Raw genomic sequence first — 20,551 nt, forward strand, 5'->3', positions numbered from 1 at the left:
CCCTGGGCACCTGATTGGCAGGAGCCCAGGGCACACTCAGTCAAAGCACATCAGCAATTCAGCAAAAAGTGGGGGCATACCAATGCAAGAAAGATGGCACTTTCTCACACTTCTTCTCTAGGAATGTTTGCTACATTGCGTGGGATTGAGTGAGCTACTCTTTGTTACAACTGTAAATCATGAGCAGACAGATTTAGCTGTCAAAAAAGTCTCTTAGCAATTGAGTAGAACTAGGGCAGACATACTTGTCAATACCTCCACTCCATATGCACCTGAGCAAATATTATGTTCGAGGCATATGAGCTGCAGATTGTACATTTAGCAATAGATCGCCACCTGGTGTTGGGCTCGGATGATTGCAGGTTGTTGTTGTGTTCTTGGAAGAAGTCTTTGTAGTCACAAGATAGGTGACTCCTCCCTTGGACAATACTGCGCATGGTCATCGACTCCATCTTCAGATTGTTTTTTTCCGCCACTAAGTTCGGATGAAAGTTTTCCGCTCCGGCTAGAAAACACTTTTCTGCATTCTTGAAGCGTGAAACTTTAGAAAAACTTCTTCAACATCGAATAGACTTTCGACATCACCAGCTACATCCCGGTGCGTCGACGTGGGCCGTTGGGCCCATCGGCACGGTACGGCCTACGCCTCATGGACAGAACTCCATTCAAAAGATGCCCGGTATGTCGAGCAAAATTCCCTCATAGCGACCATCACGAGGTTTGCAACCTCTGTCTCTCGCCAGAACACTAAGAGTCGACCTGCACAGCCTGTGCCTCCTTCCGATCGAAAAAGACCATTCGGGATCGGAGGGCCCGTCGACACGAAATGAGGAGATCAGCGCCAGCACCGGAGGCCATCTTTGAGGAGGAGATCGTCGAAGAAGACGTCTCCGAGGACGAAGATCCAATCGAAGATATCTCCGAAAACAAGGCTCCACTCGTCGCCCAGGAAGACTCGCCTGATCTCCAGATCATATCGGGAGCAGAGGACTCGGACGATTCGATCCCATCTCGACAACCCGTGAGTACCTCTGCCCCTGCAAAACAGACACTACCCAAACAAAAGGCAACGGTCAGCACTCCGCCCATGGGGCCCAGTCGAGACCGAAATTTACCCTCCAACGCCCCGCCTTCGGGCTCGGCACCGAGGAAACAGACTATGCCTTCCGGTGCCTCGGCGCCGAAAAAACATCACGTGCCAATTCAACCTCCTCCAGTGGCACCAAAAAATCCTTCGACACCGAAGGAATCGTCGACACAGGAGCCAAAACGCCCTTCGTTGCCCAAAGACAAAGACACTTCGGCACCAGAACCCAAAGACATATATCGGTACCGAAGCCAAAACCCATACCAGACCCAAAAGCTTCGACTCCGAATCCTTCCGGTTCAAAAGACAAACAAGGGAAGACGGATTCCGGCGCCACAGGCCCAGCAAAACCTGTCTCCATGCCGAAACATCCAATATCGGTACCAAAGACTCCAGATAAGACTAAACAACCTTCGGCACCGAAAACATTGCCACAGGACTCAATTAATCCTCCTAAGGCAAAGAACACTAGACAACCTCTATCGGCTCTGAAAAAATCGACGCCGAAGAAGATTTTAGAAGAGGAAGAGCTTTTTAGACCAGATCCTAAACAGAAAAAAGTCCATATTAATCCAAAAACTGGACATGTGGAAGCAATTCCTTATAAAAAAAGACCAGCAGACACACCACTTACACCTGTGGTTCCTGCAAAAAAGGATTGTGCAACTTCTCCAATGCACCCTTCCTCTCCTTCACCTTCCTCCTCTCCTATTAACCCACATATTGAACCTATTCAATCTCCTGCATCATCACACCACACTGACGAGGAGTATGATTTAGGTGGGGGGGGATGATGTACCAGACTCACACACATACCCTTTAGATGAGGATATCAGCCCAGAATATCCCAAGGATGACGATGCATATAATTTTGCACCAAACAATGCATCAGACATCCCTGATCCTCAGTACTACCAGACAAAACCTTCCCCTCCAGAGGATAGTATTGGGTTTAATCACTTATTAAACAGAGCTGCACTTTACCATGGGGTTCCTATGCACTCTGATGCCATTGAGGAGGACTTCTTATTAGACACTTTTGAACAGTCACAAAGGTCTTCCCAGATATTACCCATGATCAAAGGAGTCATTAAACATGCTTCAGAGATTTTTAAAGATCCAGTACGGTGTAGGGTACTAAATCCCAGAATAGAGAAAAAGTATAGACCAGCACCAGCTGATCCAGTATACTTTAAGGGACATCTGCCTCTAGACTCTTTGGTAGTGTCAAATGCACGCAAAAGAGCCAATTCTCAAACTTCTGGTGACACACCCCCGCCTGACAAAGAATCCAAGATTATTGATGCGTCAGGAAAAAGAATTGCTGCACAGGCAACAAACATATGGCGCATAGCAAATACACAAGCTTTACTCTCAGGATACAACAGGGCTCATTACGACCAACTAGAAAAGTTAATGGAACACCTACCAGATCAACACAAAGATCTTGCAGCAGAGCTCTTACAAGAAGGCAAATTAATATCTAATGCCTCAATTAAATGTGCACTAGATGTAGCTGACACAGCATCCAGGGCAGTTAACACTAGTGTTATTCTCAGACGACATGCATGGCTACGCATCTCAGGTTTCAAACCAGAAGTACAAACTACCAACCTGAACCAACCCTTCAATCAGAACCAACTGTTCGGGCCGGAGGTAGATAATACACTGGAAAAGATGAAAAAGGACACAGACACTGCTAAGTCTATGGGTGCATTACAATCCACCCAAACTAGAGGTTCTTTTCGCCGCTCCTCTTATAGAGGAGGCTCCAAGCAAACCGGCGCAGATACCACATCATCTTTTATTTATTTATTTTATTTTTATTTTATAGGTTTTATATAGCTCTAGCTAGACCCGGGGGTATCAGAGCGCGTTAAAACACACACACAAACCTCCTGTAATAAAGGCTACTTTAGAGGAGGATACAGAGGCAATAACAACAAGGGAAGAGGTAGAGGTAATAACAACAACCACTCCTCTTCCACTCCCAAACAGTGACTTCCCTCTGCCTCCCCTACAGCACTCCACTCCTGTGGGGGGCAGACTATCACAGTTCCTACCTGTCTGGAATTCCATCACAACAGACAAGTGGGTAAGACAGATTATCCAACATGGCTACTGCCTAGAACTCACAGCAACTCCCCCAAACATACCACCCAGACAGCGTCCAATGTCCACAGAACACATAACCCTGCTTCAACAGGAAGTTCTAGCACTCCTAGAAAAAGATGCTATTCAAGTAGTTCCTCTAGAAGAACAAGGAACAGGAGTTTACTCACTGTACTTCTTAATTCCCAAAAAGGACAGGACACGGAGACCAATTCTCGACCTCAGGCCCCTCAACCATTATATACAATCAGATCATTTTCACATGATCACTTTACAACAAGTACCCCCATTGCTAGAACAGGGAGATTTTCTTTCAACACTAGACCTAAAGGACGCCTACTTTCATGTGCCTATACATCCTGCGCACAGGAAGTATCTAAGATTTGTCATACAAGGACAACACTATCAGTTCAAAGTCCTTCCATTCGGGGTCACAACAGCACCACAAGTGTTTACAAAGTGCTTAGCAGTAGTAGCAGCACATCTCAGAAGACAACAGATACATGTCTTCCCTTACTTAGACGACTGGCTCATAAAAGCAAGATCGTTCAACCAGTGTGTACAACACACAAAACAAATGATTCAAACATTACACGACTTAGGGTTTAACAATAAACTACACCAAGTCGCACCTAGAGCCTTCGCACATTCATCAATATCTAGGAGCTACCATAAACACATCAGTAGCTCTAGCGTATCCCAGTCAAGCCAGGATTCAAAGCATTCAAAACTTAGTTTCCCTTTTTCAATGCCAACACTCTCTTCAAGCCAGAGAGTTCATGAAACTAATAGGCATGATGGCGTCTTGCATATTCATAGTTCCTAATTTATTTGATATTTATTAGCTTTTATAAAGCGCGTCTATCGCTCCGGAAGGAGCATCTTGGCACTGAGCAGACAGAAGAAACCAACTTGACGAGAACAGGAATCAGATGGCTGCGAGGACCAAAGAGTCGGGCTGGGAGAATATCCATGTCTTCAGGAGTTTCCTAAAAAGGCTTTCTGAGGGGGCGTGCCTGAGGTTGAAGGGGAGGCCATTCCATGCCTTAGCCGCCAGGAATGAAAAAGTTTTTCCACCCTTCGTTTTGAGCTTAAACCTGGGTATGGTGACCAGATTGGCTCCTGATGACCTCAGGCAACGCAATGGAATATAATGTGGGAAGCGCTTAATAAGGTAGGAGGGGCCTGTATTCTTGGTAGCTTTAAAAACAGTGACAAGGAGTTTAAAAAGGATTCTTTTAGGGAGGGGCAGCCAGTGGAGAGTGTTGAGGGCTGCGGAGGCAGAGGACCTTCTTGGGAGTTTAAGGACGAGCCTGGCCGCTGCGTGCTGGACGCTCTGTAGCTTCTTGAGGGTAGACTTCTTTATGCCTGCCAGGAGACCATTGCAATAATCTAGCCTAGACAAGATCAGAGCGACGGCGACTGATTTCCTGGCAGAGATAGGGAGAAAGTCGAAGAATTTCTTTAGCTTTCTAATGAGATTAAAACAGCACCCTGCAGTAATGCGCCCATGATCGTCAAAACTGAGGGAAGAGTCAAATTGGACACCCAGATTGCGGGCCGAGGAGACTGCACTGGGAGGTGCTTCAGAGTGTTGAGGCCACCAATCTTTTGGAGAAAAGCGGATGTCTTTACCTAAGGGTATCATTTCCGTTTTGGCGCTATTGCACTTAAGATGGTTATTGTTGAGCCAAGCAAATACTTGGGAGAGGCAGTTCTGGAATCTGAGAGCGGCATCGGGTAGTTTTTTATCTAAGGTGACGACAAGTTGGGTGTCGTCAGCGTAAGATGTTACGAGGATGCCATGGGATTCAATCAAGGCAAGCAGTGGGGCCATGTAGATATTAAAAAAAAGAGGACTAAGAATGGACCCCTGGGGCACACCTGATATGATGGTTCTTTCGCCAGAGAAAAAGGGGCCAAGTGAGACTGTTTGGGATCTGTGGGAAAGGAATGATGTTATCCATTTTAGTGCAGTACCTGTCACACCGATCTCGCGCATTCTGTGAATGAGGATGTCATGAGAGATGGTATCAAATGCGGCGGTTAAGTCGAGCAGGATGAGTACAGCGTGTTTCCCCTCATCCTGCAAGAACTTAATGGTGTCGGATAGCTCGATCAAAGCAGTTTCAGTGGAGTGGCCGGGGCGGAAGCCAGATTGCTGTTAATGGAGAATGTGGTTGTTTTCCACAAAGGCTTTTAACTCCTCTTGTACTATTTGCTCAGTAATTTTGCCTAGTGCCGGGAGTAGGGAGATTGGGCGCATGTTGGAAAGGTCTGTCGGGGATTTGTTTTGTTTTTTCATTAGAGGCCTAACAATAGCCTTCTTCCATTCTGCGGGGACGGTGCCTGAGCTGAGGGATTGATTAACAATGGAATTAATAAGAGGTTTACGGCCTCAATGAGAAGGTGGAGGATAGCAGGGGGGCAGGAGTCCGTGGGGGCTCCTGATCGGCAAGTCATAATGGCCTTCTGGGTTTGAACCAGGGACACTGTTGAGAAATTACCGAGAAAGGGTAAATTAGTGTTGGCAGCTTGCAGAGGGATAGAAGGGAAGGGAAAATCCTTGTGGATGTTATTAATTTTCTCAACAAAGAAATCAGCGATTTGGTCACAAAGGATTTGGGATGGAGGGATTTCCACTGCGAGGGCCTTGGGATGGGTGAAGGACTTGACAATATTGAAAATCGTCTGTTGTTTCTGATTGGCTACTTCTATGGCTGTAGTGAAGAACTCCTTTTTAGCTTTTTTTATATGAGACAGGTATTGTTTCCTCTGCCGAGTGTATAGGGTTCTGGAAGTAGGATCATAAGTTTTCCTCCTCTCTCTTTCAAGAACCCTGCACTTATGGTGGCTATCGGTAAGAGCCTGGGTATACCAGGGGGCATTGGGCTTTCTTTTATGAGAGATTGGTTTTTGGTTGGTTGAATTGGAATTGGCCAGGACCAGTTTATTGATCCAGATGTGGAAATTTTTGGAATCTTGTGATGCATCTCCAACAATAGTGGGGGGGGGGGATGGGGAGCTGAGGGTGTAGTTTAATGGACTCAGCTACTTTCTTCCAGTTGGTCGAGTAGATTGGAGGGGCGTTCTTGGTGTACGGTTGTGATAAGGGTTTTGCCTTGATGGAGAAAGGTATAAAACAATGGTCAGCCCAAATTTGTGGGATGGGGGGGATACAGCTAGAGTGATTAAATTTGAGCAAATGCCATCTAGTGTGTGGCCGGCCTGGTGCGTGGGGGAACAACCAATTGAGAAAGTCCAAAGATGTCAAGGGATTGTAGGAAGGTTAAAGTGTGAGGGTCTACGCGGGATTCCAAATGAAGATTGAAGTCACCGAGAAGAGTGAAGTTGGGATAATGGGACAAAAGAGATCCAAGAGTTTCATCCAGGGAATCCAGGAAAGGCGTAGCGTTTCCAGGGAGGCGATAGACAAGACCTCCAGAAAAGGAGGTGGAGGGGTTAATGTGGATCACAAAGCCTATGCTCTCACAGTCCTTGAATAAGGCCAGGTCAAATGTGTGGCACCTAACGGATTTTCTAATGATGATAGCTAACCCGCCTCCCCTGCCGACTGGTCTATCCCGTCTGTAGATGGTAAAACCAGGGGGAAGGACGGTTGCCAGATCTGGGTTGGATGAGTCATTGAGCCAAGATTCGGTGACAAACAGGGCCTCAAGATCATGGGAAAGTACGAGGTCATAGATGTCTTGTCCGTGACACGCTAAAGATCTGGCATTAATAAGTCCACAGCGGAAGGTAGTTGGTTTATGTGGTAGTGGGGAGGGTAATTGTGGTATATTGCCAGTGAGTGTCAAGGATGACCATCTGCAGGAGCGACATGAGAATGGGCCCCAGAGATGATCAATGGGAAGATGATCCTTACAACTGTGGCTAGCCATTAACTGTCGTATAGTGAGTAGGTCATTAGAATTATACCTAGTTACTGGGTGGGTTTGGTCAGCATGGCCGGCTCTCGGCGCGGTCCTGGCGCGGACGGGCGCAGACGGGCTTGGCGACCGGCGCACATTTATGCAAAGGAAGGAGGGTGGGAGGACGGCGCGACTAGAGCGCTGACCTCACCTGCCTCGCTCAATATGGCGCCCACCGCCGCCGGGTGCTGGTAAAAGACGGCTGGGCTGAAAGGAGAGGAAGAGAAGGTGTCAGGGATGTCAGTGTACCTAATACTCCATTCCCCTTAGCTGACAGCCCCCCAAAGGTAAAAATTACGGCGAATTTAAAAGTGGTTTAAGAGCGCTCAGATTGCAATGCTCGTAATCATAACAACAAACTGCCTAAAATCGCAATTTTCCAATGCTTCAGTCGCTCGCAGCCCCAGTACCTCTCACCAGGGAGAGCTTCTGAAAGGCGCAGAGCGCTGGGCAGGGCTGCCTAAATACAACAGGAGGGCGGGAGGACGGCGCGACTAGAGCGCTGACCTCACCTGCCTCGCTCAATATGGCGCCCACCGCCGCCGGGTGCTGGTAAAAGACGGCTGGGCTGAAAGGAGAGGAAGAGAAGGTGTCAGGGATGTCTAATGCAAGACTGCTAATGCGCCCACTACAAGAATGTCTAGCACAACAGTGGAATCAGGCTCAAGGTCAGCTCACAGACCTGGTGTTGGTAGACAGCCGTACATATCGCTCCCTGCAATGGTGGAACACCAAAAACTTGACAAAGGGACGGCCGTTCCTAGACCCTGTTCCACAAATAGTGCTCACAACAGATGCATCCCATTAAGGATGGGGAGCCCATCTCTTGCATTATACCACACAAGGCCAATGGAACAATCAACAGAAACAGTTCCACATCAACCATTTAGAGTTGCTAGCAATTTTCCTAGCACTCAAAACTTTTCAAGTACAGGTACAAAACAAGGCTGTTCTAATCCGGACGGACAATATGACAGCCATGTGTTATGTACAAAAACAGGGGGGGACGCACTCTCTGCAACTGTCCCACCTTGCACAGAGCATTTGGAGATGGGCCATCCCTCAAAACATACACCTGACAGTAGAACACCTTCCAGGAATTCACAATCAGATAGCAGATCTGTTGAGTCGTCAGTCACAACAGATTCACGAATGGGAGTTGCACCCACAAGTTCTCCAACCATTCTTCCAAAGGTGGGGGCATCCACAGATAGATCTGTTTGCCACCCACGAGAATGCGAAATGCCCAAGCTTCGCCGCCAGATTTCCACACCCACAATCGGAAGGAAATGCGATATGGATGAACTGGTCAGGCAGATTTGCGTACGCTTTTCCGTCTCTCCCACTCATTCCACTAGTAGTACGCAAGCTCAGACAACAGTCTCTCAAACTAATACTAGTGGCACCCACATGGGCACGTCAGCCGTGGTTCACCACGCTACTGGATCTCTCACTGGTTCCACATCAAAAATTACGGCTCACGCCATCCCTATTAACACAGAACCATGGAGAAATAAGACACCCAGACCCAAACCAACTGAATTTGGCGATCTGGCTCCTGAGGTCTTAGAGTTTGGTTACTTAAACCTCCCACAAGACTGTATGAACATAATTAAAGAAGCTAGAAGACCCACTACCAGAGCATGTTATGCGGCTAAGTGGAAAAGATTTGCAATATACTGTAACAACAATAACATTGATCCACTGGATGTTTCCATCCAAAATATCATCTGCTATCTTCTACACCTGCAAAGGTCCAATTTGGCTTATTCTTCCATACGCCTGCATTTAGCAGCAATTGCAGCCTATTTACAAAATAGGCAGCACTTATCTCTCTTTAGAGTACCTGCAATAAAAGCGTTTATGGAAGGATTAAAACGAATAATCCCACCAAGGTTACCACCTGCACCAGTATGGAACCTAAACGTGGTCCTTACAAGACTTATGGGTCCCCCTTTTGCGCCTTTACACAAGTGTGAACAGCAATTCCTAACATGGAAAACTCCCTTCCGTGTTGCCATCACCTCTCTCAGAAGAGTAAGTGAAATACAAGCATTCACAATAGAAGAACCATTTTTTCAAATCCACCCTAACAAAGTGGTTCTTAGACCCAATCCAAAATTCCTGCCAAAAGTCATTACTCCTTTTCACCTGAACCAATCAGTAGAGTTACCAGTGTTTTTTTTTAAAAACGGACTCTGTTGCAGAAAGGGCTCTACACACCCTAGATGTTAGAAGAGCTCTACTATACTACACAGACAGGACAAAATCCTTCAGAAAGACAAAGCAACTATTTGTATCTTTCTCTCCCCCACACAAGGGCAATCCCATCTCTAAAGGAGGAATTGCCAGATGGATTGTAAAGTGTATTCAAATATGCTACCAAAAAGCGAAACGTACACTAACAGTTCCTCCTAGAGCGCGCTCCACTCGCAAACTAGGAGCCTCTATGGCTTTCTTAGGAAACATACCATTAGAGGACATATGCAAAGCAGCAACGTGGTCTACAATACACACCTTCACTAAACACTATTGTGTTGATGTGCAAGCCAAGCAGCAAGCTGCAGTAGGCCAAGCTGTCCTTAAAACACTATTTCAGTATGCTGCAACGGATACAAGCGACCACCGCTAGGGGAGACACTGCTGCACAATCGTTGCTAAATGTACAATCTGCAGCTCGTATGCCTCGAACGGAATATGCTACTTACCAGTATGCATCTGTTCTTGGCATGTAGAGCTGCAGAGTTGTACATGCCCTCCCGCCTCCCAGGGACTTGTATCCGTTCCAGTACTCATCTTACTTAGATGCACACGCATGGACATCCTTTCTCTCTTTTCTTCTACTAACTCCATCATTTCCCATCATGGCGAAAAACAATCTGAGGATGGCGTCGATGACCATGCGCAGTCTTGTCCAAGGGAGGAGTCACCTATCTCGTGACCACAAAGACTTCTTCCAAGAAGACAACAACAACCTGCAATCATCCGAGCCCAACACCAGGTGGCGATCTATTGCTAAATGTACAACTCTGCAGCTCTACATGCCAAGAACAGATGCATACTGGTAAGTAGCATATTCCTTTTTCGAAGATGTGAGAATATGTATCTAATGCACACTGCAAAACAAGCTATGATTATTAAACCACATAGGTTCATCGAAAACTAAAGTTAATATTTATTTTCAAAGCAAATGAGCACACAAGCAAATTAGATGTACTTGAATTCCAAGAGTAGAAGGGGCACAATTGAGACATTGACTAAAGGTACTTGATATTGGAAGTGTGTACTGTGATCAGCAGTACCTCAGTGCTTGTTGTAGAGGAGACAACTGTATTTCAAGCACTTCTCTCTACCAACATAAAGATTTCTCCTCTTGAGCATGTGTTAGAACTTATAGAGGGAAAGTGTTAATCTGCAAGGATGTCTAATTTTGTTATGCTGCACCTTTTCTTTACTTGCTAAGAGCGAATCTATGTTACGGTGGAAAGGCTCTGAGAAATTAGCATTTTTACATAAAGATCAGATCTGTTTTCTGCTCAATGAGCTTTTAGCTGCATCTCCTAAATGTACTTACTCGATTTTGACTTAATCACGATCAGTGGAAGTTCAGTCTTGTTTTTATTAAGAGTGTTGGTACCGAACCCGGAGTACTGGTATATCCCAAGGGCTGGGCCCTTAATACCCCTGTACCAAAGAGATTTCATAAATTAATGATCTAGGAGAAGAGAAGGTAACACTCTTCCATTCTATCTTTGTCAGGGACTGTCCGGGACTATGTGGGGAACACAGTCAGGGACTTGGGCAAGGACTAGGAACTGGGTAGAAACCTTACACAGGAAGGGGAGTACAGCGCTGCCCAGGATCATACAGGGAGTCAGAGGAGAAAAAGGGATCCAAAGGGGAAGCCTGTACAAGTGAACAAGATGGGTAAGACTCAGAAAAGAAGGGCACTCACAAGGCAATTTAACATTCAGAATAACTACACCCAGGATGAATGTGCAAGACATATATATGAAACAACATTAACAATAAAGGGGGGTGTGGGGTAAAGCACTCAGGATCTCCACACGGGAAGACTGAAGCTCAGTAAGTTTCTTACCCACAATTGCTGTTACAGATACTGACGGCAAATACCCACATGTAGTATATGGATACAAAGGCAGGGTCTGTGGAGCTTATACCTATGGTGATCTTATACATGTAACTTAAAGACAATACTCATAGTGAACAAAAAACACCACCTAGGTAGTCAGCTGTGCCCACGGATCCTGGCGATCAAACAGGAATGCGCAAGGCAGTAACAGCAAAGGGGTAGAACTAAACACAAGCACAATAGACAAGGAGCTAGCAAGGAGGAGTGCTTAACAGGAAAGGAAGGAAATGACCGGGCACATTTGGCAGGAAGCAGGTATCAAACATACAAGGTAACAGAAGTAAGACAGCAGAATGGAAAGACAGCAAACTAGAACTGGAACCAAGGGAATGGGAAGTAAGGCAGGGACTGGAAACGGATACACAGAAGGGGAGGCTACAAGGTTATACTATAATAGTGCAGGTTAAGGAATCAAGAATACAAAGAAGCATAGAAGGCAGTATTGGGGCAGGAACAAGAAGTGAGGTAAGGCTCAGGAGTCAAGGCAGTACTGCAGGCAGTGCTGGTTCAGGAACAGGGAATTACTAAAGCTTCAAGGAGTCAAGGTAGCACTGCAGGCAGTGCTAGTTCAGGAACAGGGAAATTACTAGAGCTCAGGAGACAAAGTAGTACTAGTTCAAGGAAACAGGACATAGCTACAGCTCAGGAAACAAGGAGTCAAGAGAGCACTGCAAGCAGTGCAAATCAGGAACAAGAAATAGCTAAGCCCAGAAACAAGAACAAAGAATAACTATAGCTCTGGAACTCAGGAAACAAGGTAGCACTGCAGGAAGTGCTAATTCAGGTACAAGGAATAGCTATAGCTCAGGAACTTAGGAACAAGGATTAACTATAGCTCAGGAATCGGGAAACAAGGTAGCACTGCAAGCAGTGCTAATTCAGGAGAAGGGAAACTGCTGTAGTTCAGGAATACTAAGGCTCAGGGGTCAGGGTAGCACTGCAGCCAGTGCTAATTCAGGAACAGGCAAAACAGCAGCAGGTCAGGAACAAGGCATAATTAAAGCTCAGGGAACACTGGAAACGAGAATAGCAAAAGCTCAGGGAACTCTGGAAACAAGGAATGGTCTCACCGGTAAACAGCTACAATGACCAACCTTGGTCTGAAGGGAGCTGGGCTTAAAAGAGCTCACAGCAATCATATGCATCAGGTGTGAGCAGGCTAGCAGCAGCCAGCCACAGGTGAGCTGAATTCCTCCACCCATCCTTGGCCTGCAGGGGTGGAGACAAAGCAGTGAACAGGGAATTCTGGGTAATGGAGTTTCAGGCATGAATATGCTGGCTTCATGTATAAGCAGGCTGGCTTTCACAAAACCCGGCATGGATTGGGATTGGATGTCAATTCCCAATAAGTGTCAAAAGGCCTGGAAGTCAGGATATGCATACAGGTGAGTGTCTGGAGGCATATTAGAACACTGGAACGCCCCACAATTCGGCCCCCTGGTGGTGGGCACGAGAGCACAGGGAGCGAATCGTGACAATCTTCTTCTTTATTAGGAAACTCTGATATTAAGCACATTGCCTTTCGGCCACTCTTACCTTGTAGAATTAGCATTCTTACTAGTTGCTTCAATAGTATTCAGATATTATTTCATAGATAGGGCAGCCTTTTTTGACTTGGGAATTTGTATTGCTTTATCATAGACCTGGTAGAGATTATGTATCAAAACAACAAAAGGTTGTATTTTCCTTTTTTCTGTAATATTCTAATGCCTTGAAATACTATTTAGAGTATATTTGGAAACTCTGTTGCTACTGATCTAGGTAATTTACCCTTCAAGTGTGAACATAGCATTCTTGGTTGCTCCTATATCAATATAGTGCATCCGTTTTGTACAAAGTCTCTATATCATGTACTTGAGAAACTTGGCTCCTTATTAAGCATTATATTGTCATTAATACACTTCTGTTTTCAGTAACAGTAAGTTATTCACCTTTTTCTTTTTCACATTTTTCAGTATGAAAAATGTCTCCCAGATTCCTTCTTCTAAATGCAATGCGTTCCTGTACTTTGAATCTACTGTGAACATCCTTGTAAATGGCTCGGTGGTAGGCGTGCATGAATTAAAATATATAGTACCAGAGCTTTGGTAGACATTTGCGAGGATATTCCAGAAGAAGGTGTAGGAAAACAATGCATATGCAAGAGGAAATCAAGCTTTGTCTCCCTCAAGTTCCAGTAACCACACCAATCCAGCTGCAGTGTAACGAGCTCCCTTTAAATGTTCTTCCACAACCTTTATTTCAGTTGTTACAGCTGCTGGTTACTGCTAGACCTCTGTCTATCTTATTATAGGTTGACCTTAGGGCCATATAGGCAGGGAGTATTTTCTGAAACCGAAGTAGGTTATACTGTGTATTTGGAATTCTTTCTAACGTCTGTTGAAAAAGCAGTGGGTAGACACCATGCTGCATTTCTGTTCTTTTGTGATCCCTTTCCATAGGAGCTGCTTCAGAACTCATAAAAACAGATTTTTGTTCTCCTTGGAGAGAACTAGGATCCGAACTAGAGGGAGAAGAGATTTTGTTGGCAGCGAGAAAGCAGTTCCCTGATATTGTAGGGAAGCTTTTTCCCCATGCCTGTGGAGCAGATCAGTAGTCCCAAAACCTTGAGCTATTCATAACACTTGAATAAAAGGTGCGACGGTGGGAGCCAGACACAACAATGGCACTTAAATTCATGACAAGGGAGGCTGTCAAGCACTTGGTGCATTTTGGGATCACTGCTTTTAGATACCATATTAATTTATAACTAGGGACAGCCTGGCATAAGCTCACTTCCTCAACTCAACTCTAATAGAATTGCTGACTTCACAAGGTAGTCTTGAACCCATGACCTAGGCTCCATCCACCAAGATCACTCTTCTTTGTTTCTGCATTGCTACTTTACTACTTCATTGATTTCTCCATCTGTTATTAATGCTTGCATATATATATTTTTTGAAGCACTGCTATAGCACATTCATATAATTAAATTCCAACATATTTGTTTTGCAGGCTCTACAAATGATGATGTTCTGATAGTGCTTCATTGCCTTGATGTCATGCTGACCAAACGTCGAAAGCAGGTCTCTCAGCAAAGAGCACTGGCTTTCATTAAGCGACTTTCGACACTGGCTCTTCATGTCCTGCCTAACTCCAGCATTGGTATCTTATCAACAAATAGGACACTGTTACACGTAAGTACCTAGAACAACACAACTGTTCATTCTGATATTTTTTGTTGGGTTTTGATTGGCACCATTTTAATAAACTAAATAATACTCTACAATGCCAAAACAACTAGGACGAAGGACATTGCCCTGTATTATTTTACTGCATAGTTGTTTTTTTGTTTCCCCAGACATTTCCCAGGGCAGACATGCTCCTTGACAATGAGTCACAGGGAAGTGGGCTTTACCTACCCGAAATGGATGAACCCGAATTTTGTAATGCACAGAATACTGCTCTGTGGGAGTTGCATTCACTGCAGGTAAGAAATAGAATATTCTCTGTAGCTTGTTCTACTTCCAATAGAAATCATTTGTAAATGAGCAACAAAGTTAACATCAATAGAGTAAGTCTGCATGTAATGGGTGGAAGTTTAAAAAATATTTTCAAGCTTGTTCAAGTTTTTGACTTGCACCATTGAGCGTTGTGTGGGAGTGTTTCTGAATACATTTGTAAAAATGTTTTGGGGTGAACATCAGTCATATTTGTAATTGTTACACTGAAAAGGTAAATAACAATGTATTCACACCTTTAAGATTGTATTTTCCGTTCTATTAATGGTAGTAATTGCTTATAAGTACTTGTCCATTATTCTACATGGGCTTTAGAGTGGACAGACTAATACAGTGTTTCCCAAGTTGTGGGTCAATCGGAAGCCAATATCTGGTGGGCCTTGAAAGTCCACGCTATAAATAAAAATGCATTTAAATTCTGTATTAATCGTGTTACATTTACTCCTACTTACTACACCTTACCTCCCCTCCTCATGACAGTCAGTTCTCTTGCATGTTTTTGTATACCTAAGTGAGGCTTCCCGCCAAACTGTGACCGCTATTTTGTATGACTCATAGTGTCTAGCAATTGTTTTTACTTTTTTATCTAGATGTCATGTATCCTATGTGGACTTGTTCTTTTATTATTCCGTTGTCTGTGCTTATACACACTGTACCTGTATGGAAACACCTTGTAAAGCGCTCTGATACTCCTGGGTCCAGCCAGCGCTATATAAAACCTCTTAAATAAATAAATTAAATAAAATAAAATAAAATACTTCTCTTCAAAGACAAAGGTCAACTATCAGGCTATGTCTTCAATCAAATTGCTGATTATTTTTGTAACATGGGGATTGGTGTTTACAGACTGCTCTTGCTCTGCAGTCAGAGAAAAAAAAGTAAAGTGAATTATGTGACCATCATGCTTGTGTACAGTGAGTGTGAAAGTAAAGGTTTATAGGAAGTCATTTTTACAACAACATTTCAATACTTGTAAATGAAATGTACACTTCAGCATTAGGAAAGGAAAAATGAAGCACATTGTTTTTGTCATTCTGAAGTGTGGAGTCTGGTTGAGTGGGGAGGAGTCTGGTTGAGTGGGGAGGAGTCTAGTAGAGTGGGGAGGAGTCTGGTAGATTGGGGAGGAGTGGTAGAGTGGATCGGTCTTTATTGGGGTAGATTGGGATGGAGTCTGGTAGATTGGATTGGTCTTTATTGGGGTAGATTTGGGTGGAGTTGGGGAAATTGGGGTCGATTGGTGTGGTCTTGATTGGGGTAGATTGGAGTGGAGTCGGTAGATTGGAGAGGTCTTGATTGTGGTAGATTGGAGTGGGTTGGGGTAGATTGAAGTTGAGTAGATTGGAGTGGGTTAGATTGGACTGAAGTCGGGAAGGTTAGAGAGGAGTCTGGTAGATTGGAGTGGACTGGGGTGGATTGGAGTGAACCGGGTAGATTGGAGTGGGGTGAGGTATATATAGTGTGGTGGAATAGACTGGATTGGCATGGGGTAGATTGAGTGGAATGGGGCAGATTGACATGGTGTAAATTGGAATGGAGTAGGGTAGATTGGGGTGAATTGCAGTGGAGTAGATTGAAGTGTGGTAAGTGGAGTTAGAGGGGCATAGAATAGTGTATCTTAGAGCGGAAGAGCATGGCGTGACTTGGAGTGTCGTAGAATGGAGTGGCATGGCATAGAGTGGAGTTGTGTTGTAGAGCGACGTGGCTTTGTGTGGAGTGTGGATGGTGTGGCAGGACACTGCCATTACAGATAGCACATTTTCAATTGAAGTGACCATTACATCAGCTTGTTTCTATTGATGCAATACACCTTTCCACCCAAGCTCTTCCTACTCAGCCAAAATTCTTTCAAAACCTTCAACGCATCCTGAGAAGAATGTCACTATTATAACCCTTCTTCTCACTTTTCTTTTCTTTGTCCTCATTCACCTTTCTTCTCTTTACCTCTGGCCTCGAAACCCATCAGTCCCATATTGCCATAGGTACCAACTCAGAGATGCTTACAAGGGGAAACATCCTTAACCACAATGTTTAAACAACTACTTACCGAAACAACGAAGAGTGAACAACGAAGAGGGCTGTACCACGAAGGTAACATCCACGAACGACGGAACAACGAAGGATGGAACCACAACTTTTAGAACACCGGAGCATGCTAGGAAAACAATTAAAAGGGTAGATGGAGGGTGTGGGGGGGCTCCCCCCACTAATAAAAAATAAATAAAATATATATAGTAAAAAAAAACGTGGAAGATTAAAATCATAATAGATTAAAATCAAATACAGCAAAGGTTGTTGAAGAAATTCGTTTTAAAAAAAATTACCGGTTTATGTCAAGAGATGGCAGTGTTGCTTTCATTTTAAAAATTGTAAAAGCATAAGATTCACGAACAGAATATGGAATTAAATCTAAAAATTTCGTGGTTTAGGGAGTAGTGGTTTAAAATGTAGTGGTTAAGAAAAAGTTGTGGTTTAGCCTTCGTTGTAAAAGAAGTCGTGGTTTAGGCAGTAGTTGTTAAGTCATACAATCGCTTATAAGCTTACCACCAGGAGAGAGAAAGGAAATCAAAACCACTGTTACGCTATTCCCTGGTTCGCGGTAGTGGTGTAACATTAGACATTAGTATTTTAAGATATCGAAGGTTTCCTCTCCATACATGTGACAAATGGTCCCCAAAACGTTGCCCTTCTTTGAGACCTCGGGGAGTTATCCATGCTTCCAGACCTGTTTCACTGAACCCAACCAATCTGCCAAAATGGGAGCATCCTTTGACACCCATTTCAGGCATATCTCTCTGCTAGCCAGCAACAAAAAATAGAACAGCAACATAGCATTTTTCTTGCTTAGGTTCATCATGGTGTCGACTTTACCAAAAATAATTAGTCCAAGGCTTACCTTGAGTTCTGTATGGAAAACTTGGCAGATTACCTTGCTTACTTCCCAAAACAACCAAATCTCTGGGCACTCCATAAAAAGGTGAGTGTTGTCAGCTCTTTCCAGATCACACCTCTTACAGTTTACCGGGTTCGACTTTCTTAATTCCGACAATTTATAGGAAGACCAAAATGCTCTCTGTAGAGAAGAGGTGGTTACTCTAACATGCACCAGTCCAGGTTCTGTTTCCATTTTGATAGTGTTGGTGGGATGTCAGAACCTCAGTGCTGTGCAATGGCTTGTTTTGCTACTGCTTGACCCAGGGTTAACCAAGTTTTCTCGGAGGTGTTAAGGTCCGTTGGCTCCCATATGTTAAGGAGGCAGCGTTTCGCTTCGGGGTGTATGCTTTTATGCAGGACCATCCTAAAGGTCCGATGTATAGCTTGCTCTCTGAATGTGGTCACACTCCCACAGGATGTGAATAAACGTACCCTCCTGCCCACACCTTCTACGGCACTCACTCCCACCCTCTCTCCCCATGCGCAACAACTGTGGTCCTGTGATATAAATCCTATGAACGATCTTAAGTTGGACCAGTCTCAGTTGGGCAGAGATAGCCACTTCTCGGGGGGACGCAACCGCCTCCCGCCATTCATCGCCATCTATTTCGAGGCCGTCTGCCAACCAGTGCTCCCTAAGCTTCTCAAATGGGTCAGGGGTATTGTGCAATAATTTCTTGTACGTAAGGGGAACCACTTTTTCCATCAGGTAACCATCTAGTAGTCTATCCTCCAGCTGGGAGGAGTCCGGGAGCGACGTACCCTTTGATATGCTTGTGTAGAGGGCATGATGGATCTGTAGATAACGGAAGAATTCTGTATCAGCCATGTCAAATTGCTGTTTCGGCGCAGAAAATGATAGTACCTCTCCCTCTGACCAAAGGTCCCCAATACATGATATGCCTATATGGTCCCACCTATCAAACGCCTTGGAGTTCCGCAACCGACCCATTGTTCCGAGTCCCAAAGAGGGGTGCAAGAGTCCGTTTATCCCTCCAGCCTATACTCTTTTGAATGTCATGCCAGATCCTTAACGCGTGTGCGGTTGGACCAGTGAGCGACAATTTTCTCTGCAGGGAGTACAGTGCCACCTGAAAGTTTCCGCCCGGCAGGGGTCATCTATCCATGGCATATCCTGGATCGTGGGGGTCGCGGTAAGTAGCCTGGTTGATGGCAGCAAGTTGAGCGGCCCAGTCATATTTTTTAATATCTGGGAGGCTTATGCGGCCGTCATACCAGTTAAGGACCAGTTTTTTAGGTGCTATCCGCGGTCTCCCGCTCCAGGTCAGTTCCCTCTGAAGACCTTCTATTTCCCTGAAATAATTGGCTGGCACCGGATTAGGCGCATTCTGTAATGTATACAAGAAGCGGAGTAAAGACATCATTTTGAATAATGCTGCTCGTCCCAGGAGTGAGAGAGGCAACGTCTTCCATGTAGCGATATCTCGCCGTAGCCTCTGTAAAGGTGGGCGCAGGTTTCTGCCATAGTGCAATTTGGGGTCCGGGTAACAAATATTCCCAGATATCAGAATCCACCCTGCGCAATCTGAATGGTCTCTCATCCTATTCATCAAAGTCTCATGGTCGACCGTGTTGAATACTGTGCTAAGGTCAAGAAGGATAATAGTAGCAGAGCCTCCTTTGTCAAGCATCAATTTCAACTCCTCTGTTATCGCTAATAGTGCGGTTTCTGTGCTATTTTGCAGTCGGAAGCCAGTCTGATTAGGGTGGAGGAGCGAATTTTCCTCCAGAAGCTGGGATAAGTTTTGTTTATTACGTTTTTCCAAATACTTTCCCATAGCTGGAAGCAGAGAAATGGGTCTGTAGTCCCCAAGACACGTGTGGTCTAGGGTATGGGATTGACGACTGCATGTTTCCATCCTTGGGGGACTACTCCAGTAGAGAGGGATAGATTGGAAAGTTCCAACATTGTAGGGAGGATCGCTTATGCTCCTTGTACCAAAATATGAGGTGGAGCCGGATCCAAAGGGGAGCCCAATTTCAGTTTGTCAGGTAACACCGGGAAAGCTTCTATAGTGGCAGCTGGGAAGTTTGAGGAGACGTGTTCCTCATGTGCAGGGCCTGAGTGTCTATTGAAGTAGACCGTGCTTGTCTTTACTCTTGTAGATTTCTATAGATAACCGCCACTTTATCTTGGAAGTGTGCTGCAAGTTCATTGGATCATGCAGTTGTAGGGGTGGGCCTCATATTTTCCGTATTCAAGGTGGTAAGTGATTTAACAATGCAGAAAAGCTCCCTTGGGGCATTTGCTGCTTTCTTCATAGTGGATTAAAAAAACGCTGCCTGTACGTTTTTGATTTCCTGATGAGCGTGCCTAGTGCTGTTCGTTAGTAGAGTTTTAAATTTTCATCATAGTTTTTTCTTTATTTCCTTTCTAAGGATTTACATTCTTTTTAGCTGGGTAGTGAACCAAGGGGCTGATTTCTCAATATTTCCCTTCTTTATTGTGGTGAGAGGAACAGCTTCTTCTCTGTATTTTTTTGATCCACTCATCTACTAAGGAGTTTTCTTTTTTTTTTTTCTTTTTGAAAACCTTTATTGATATCAAAAGAAGACAAATAGAGGCCCACAACCAAGCCGGCCGGCCGCAGTGTACAAAACAATCAGGAGTCATCAGGCAAATAGTACATAATCAATCAACACAAAGCAGAGGCCGTATAATCACAATAGGGAAAAAAAAAATTACAGAAACTAAAGGGCTAAAACACAGGAGTAAAGAAGGCTTAATTTTACAATAAGGGGAGAGGACATATGACAGGCACAATTGCAATACGGAGGCATCCGATATCCCGTAATCAACCTCAACATTAAGAAG

General features: G+C 44.6%; 1 protein-coding gene across 1 annotated transcript in view; it reads left to right on the top strand.

Moving 5' to 3' along the window:
• Positions 1 to 20,551, top strand: part of NOC3L (NOC3 like DNA replication regulator) — a 493,023-nt gene that overhangs the window by 387,268 nt on the left and 85,204 nt on the right. The window contains exons 17-18 of the mRNA XM_078643385.1: positions 14,279 to 14,460; positions 14,625 to 14,753. Coding sequence (XP_078499511.1) covers positions 14,279 to 14,460; positions 14,625 to 14,753 — 311 coding nt within the window. The remainder of the gene's footprint in view (positions 1 to 14,278; positions 14,461 to 14,624; positions 14,754 to 20,551) is intronic.

Source organism: Lissotriton helveticus, chromosome 5_1, assembly GCF_964261635.1.
Source record: "Lissotriton helveticus chromosome 5_1, aLisHel1.1, whole genome shotgun sequence".
Taxonomy (NCBI): Eukaryota; Metazoa; Chordata; class Amphibia; order Caudata; family Salamandridae; genus Lissotriton; species Lissotriton helveticus.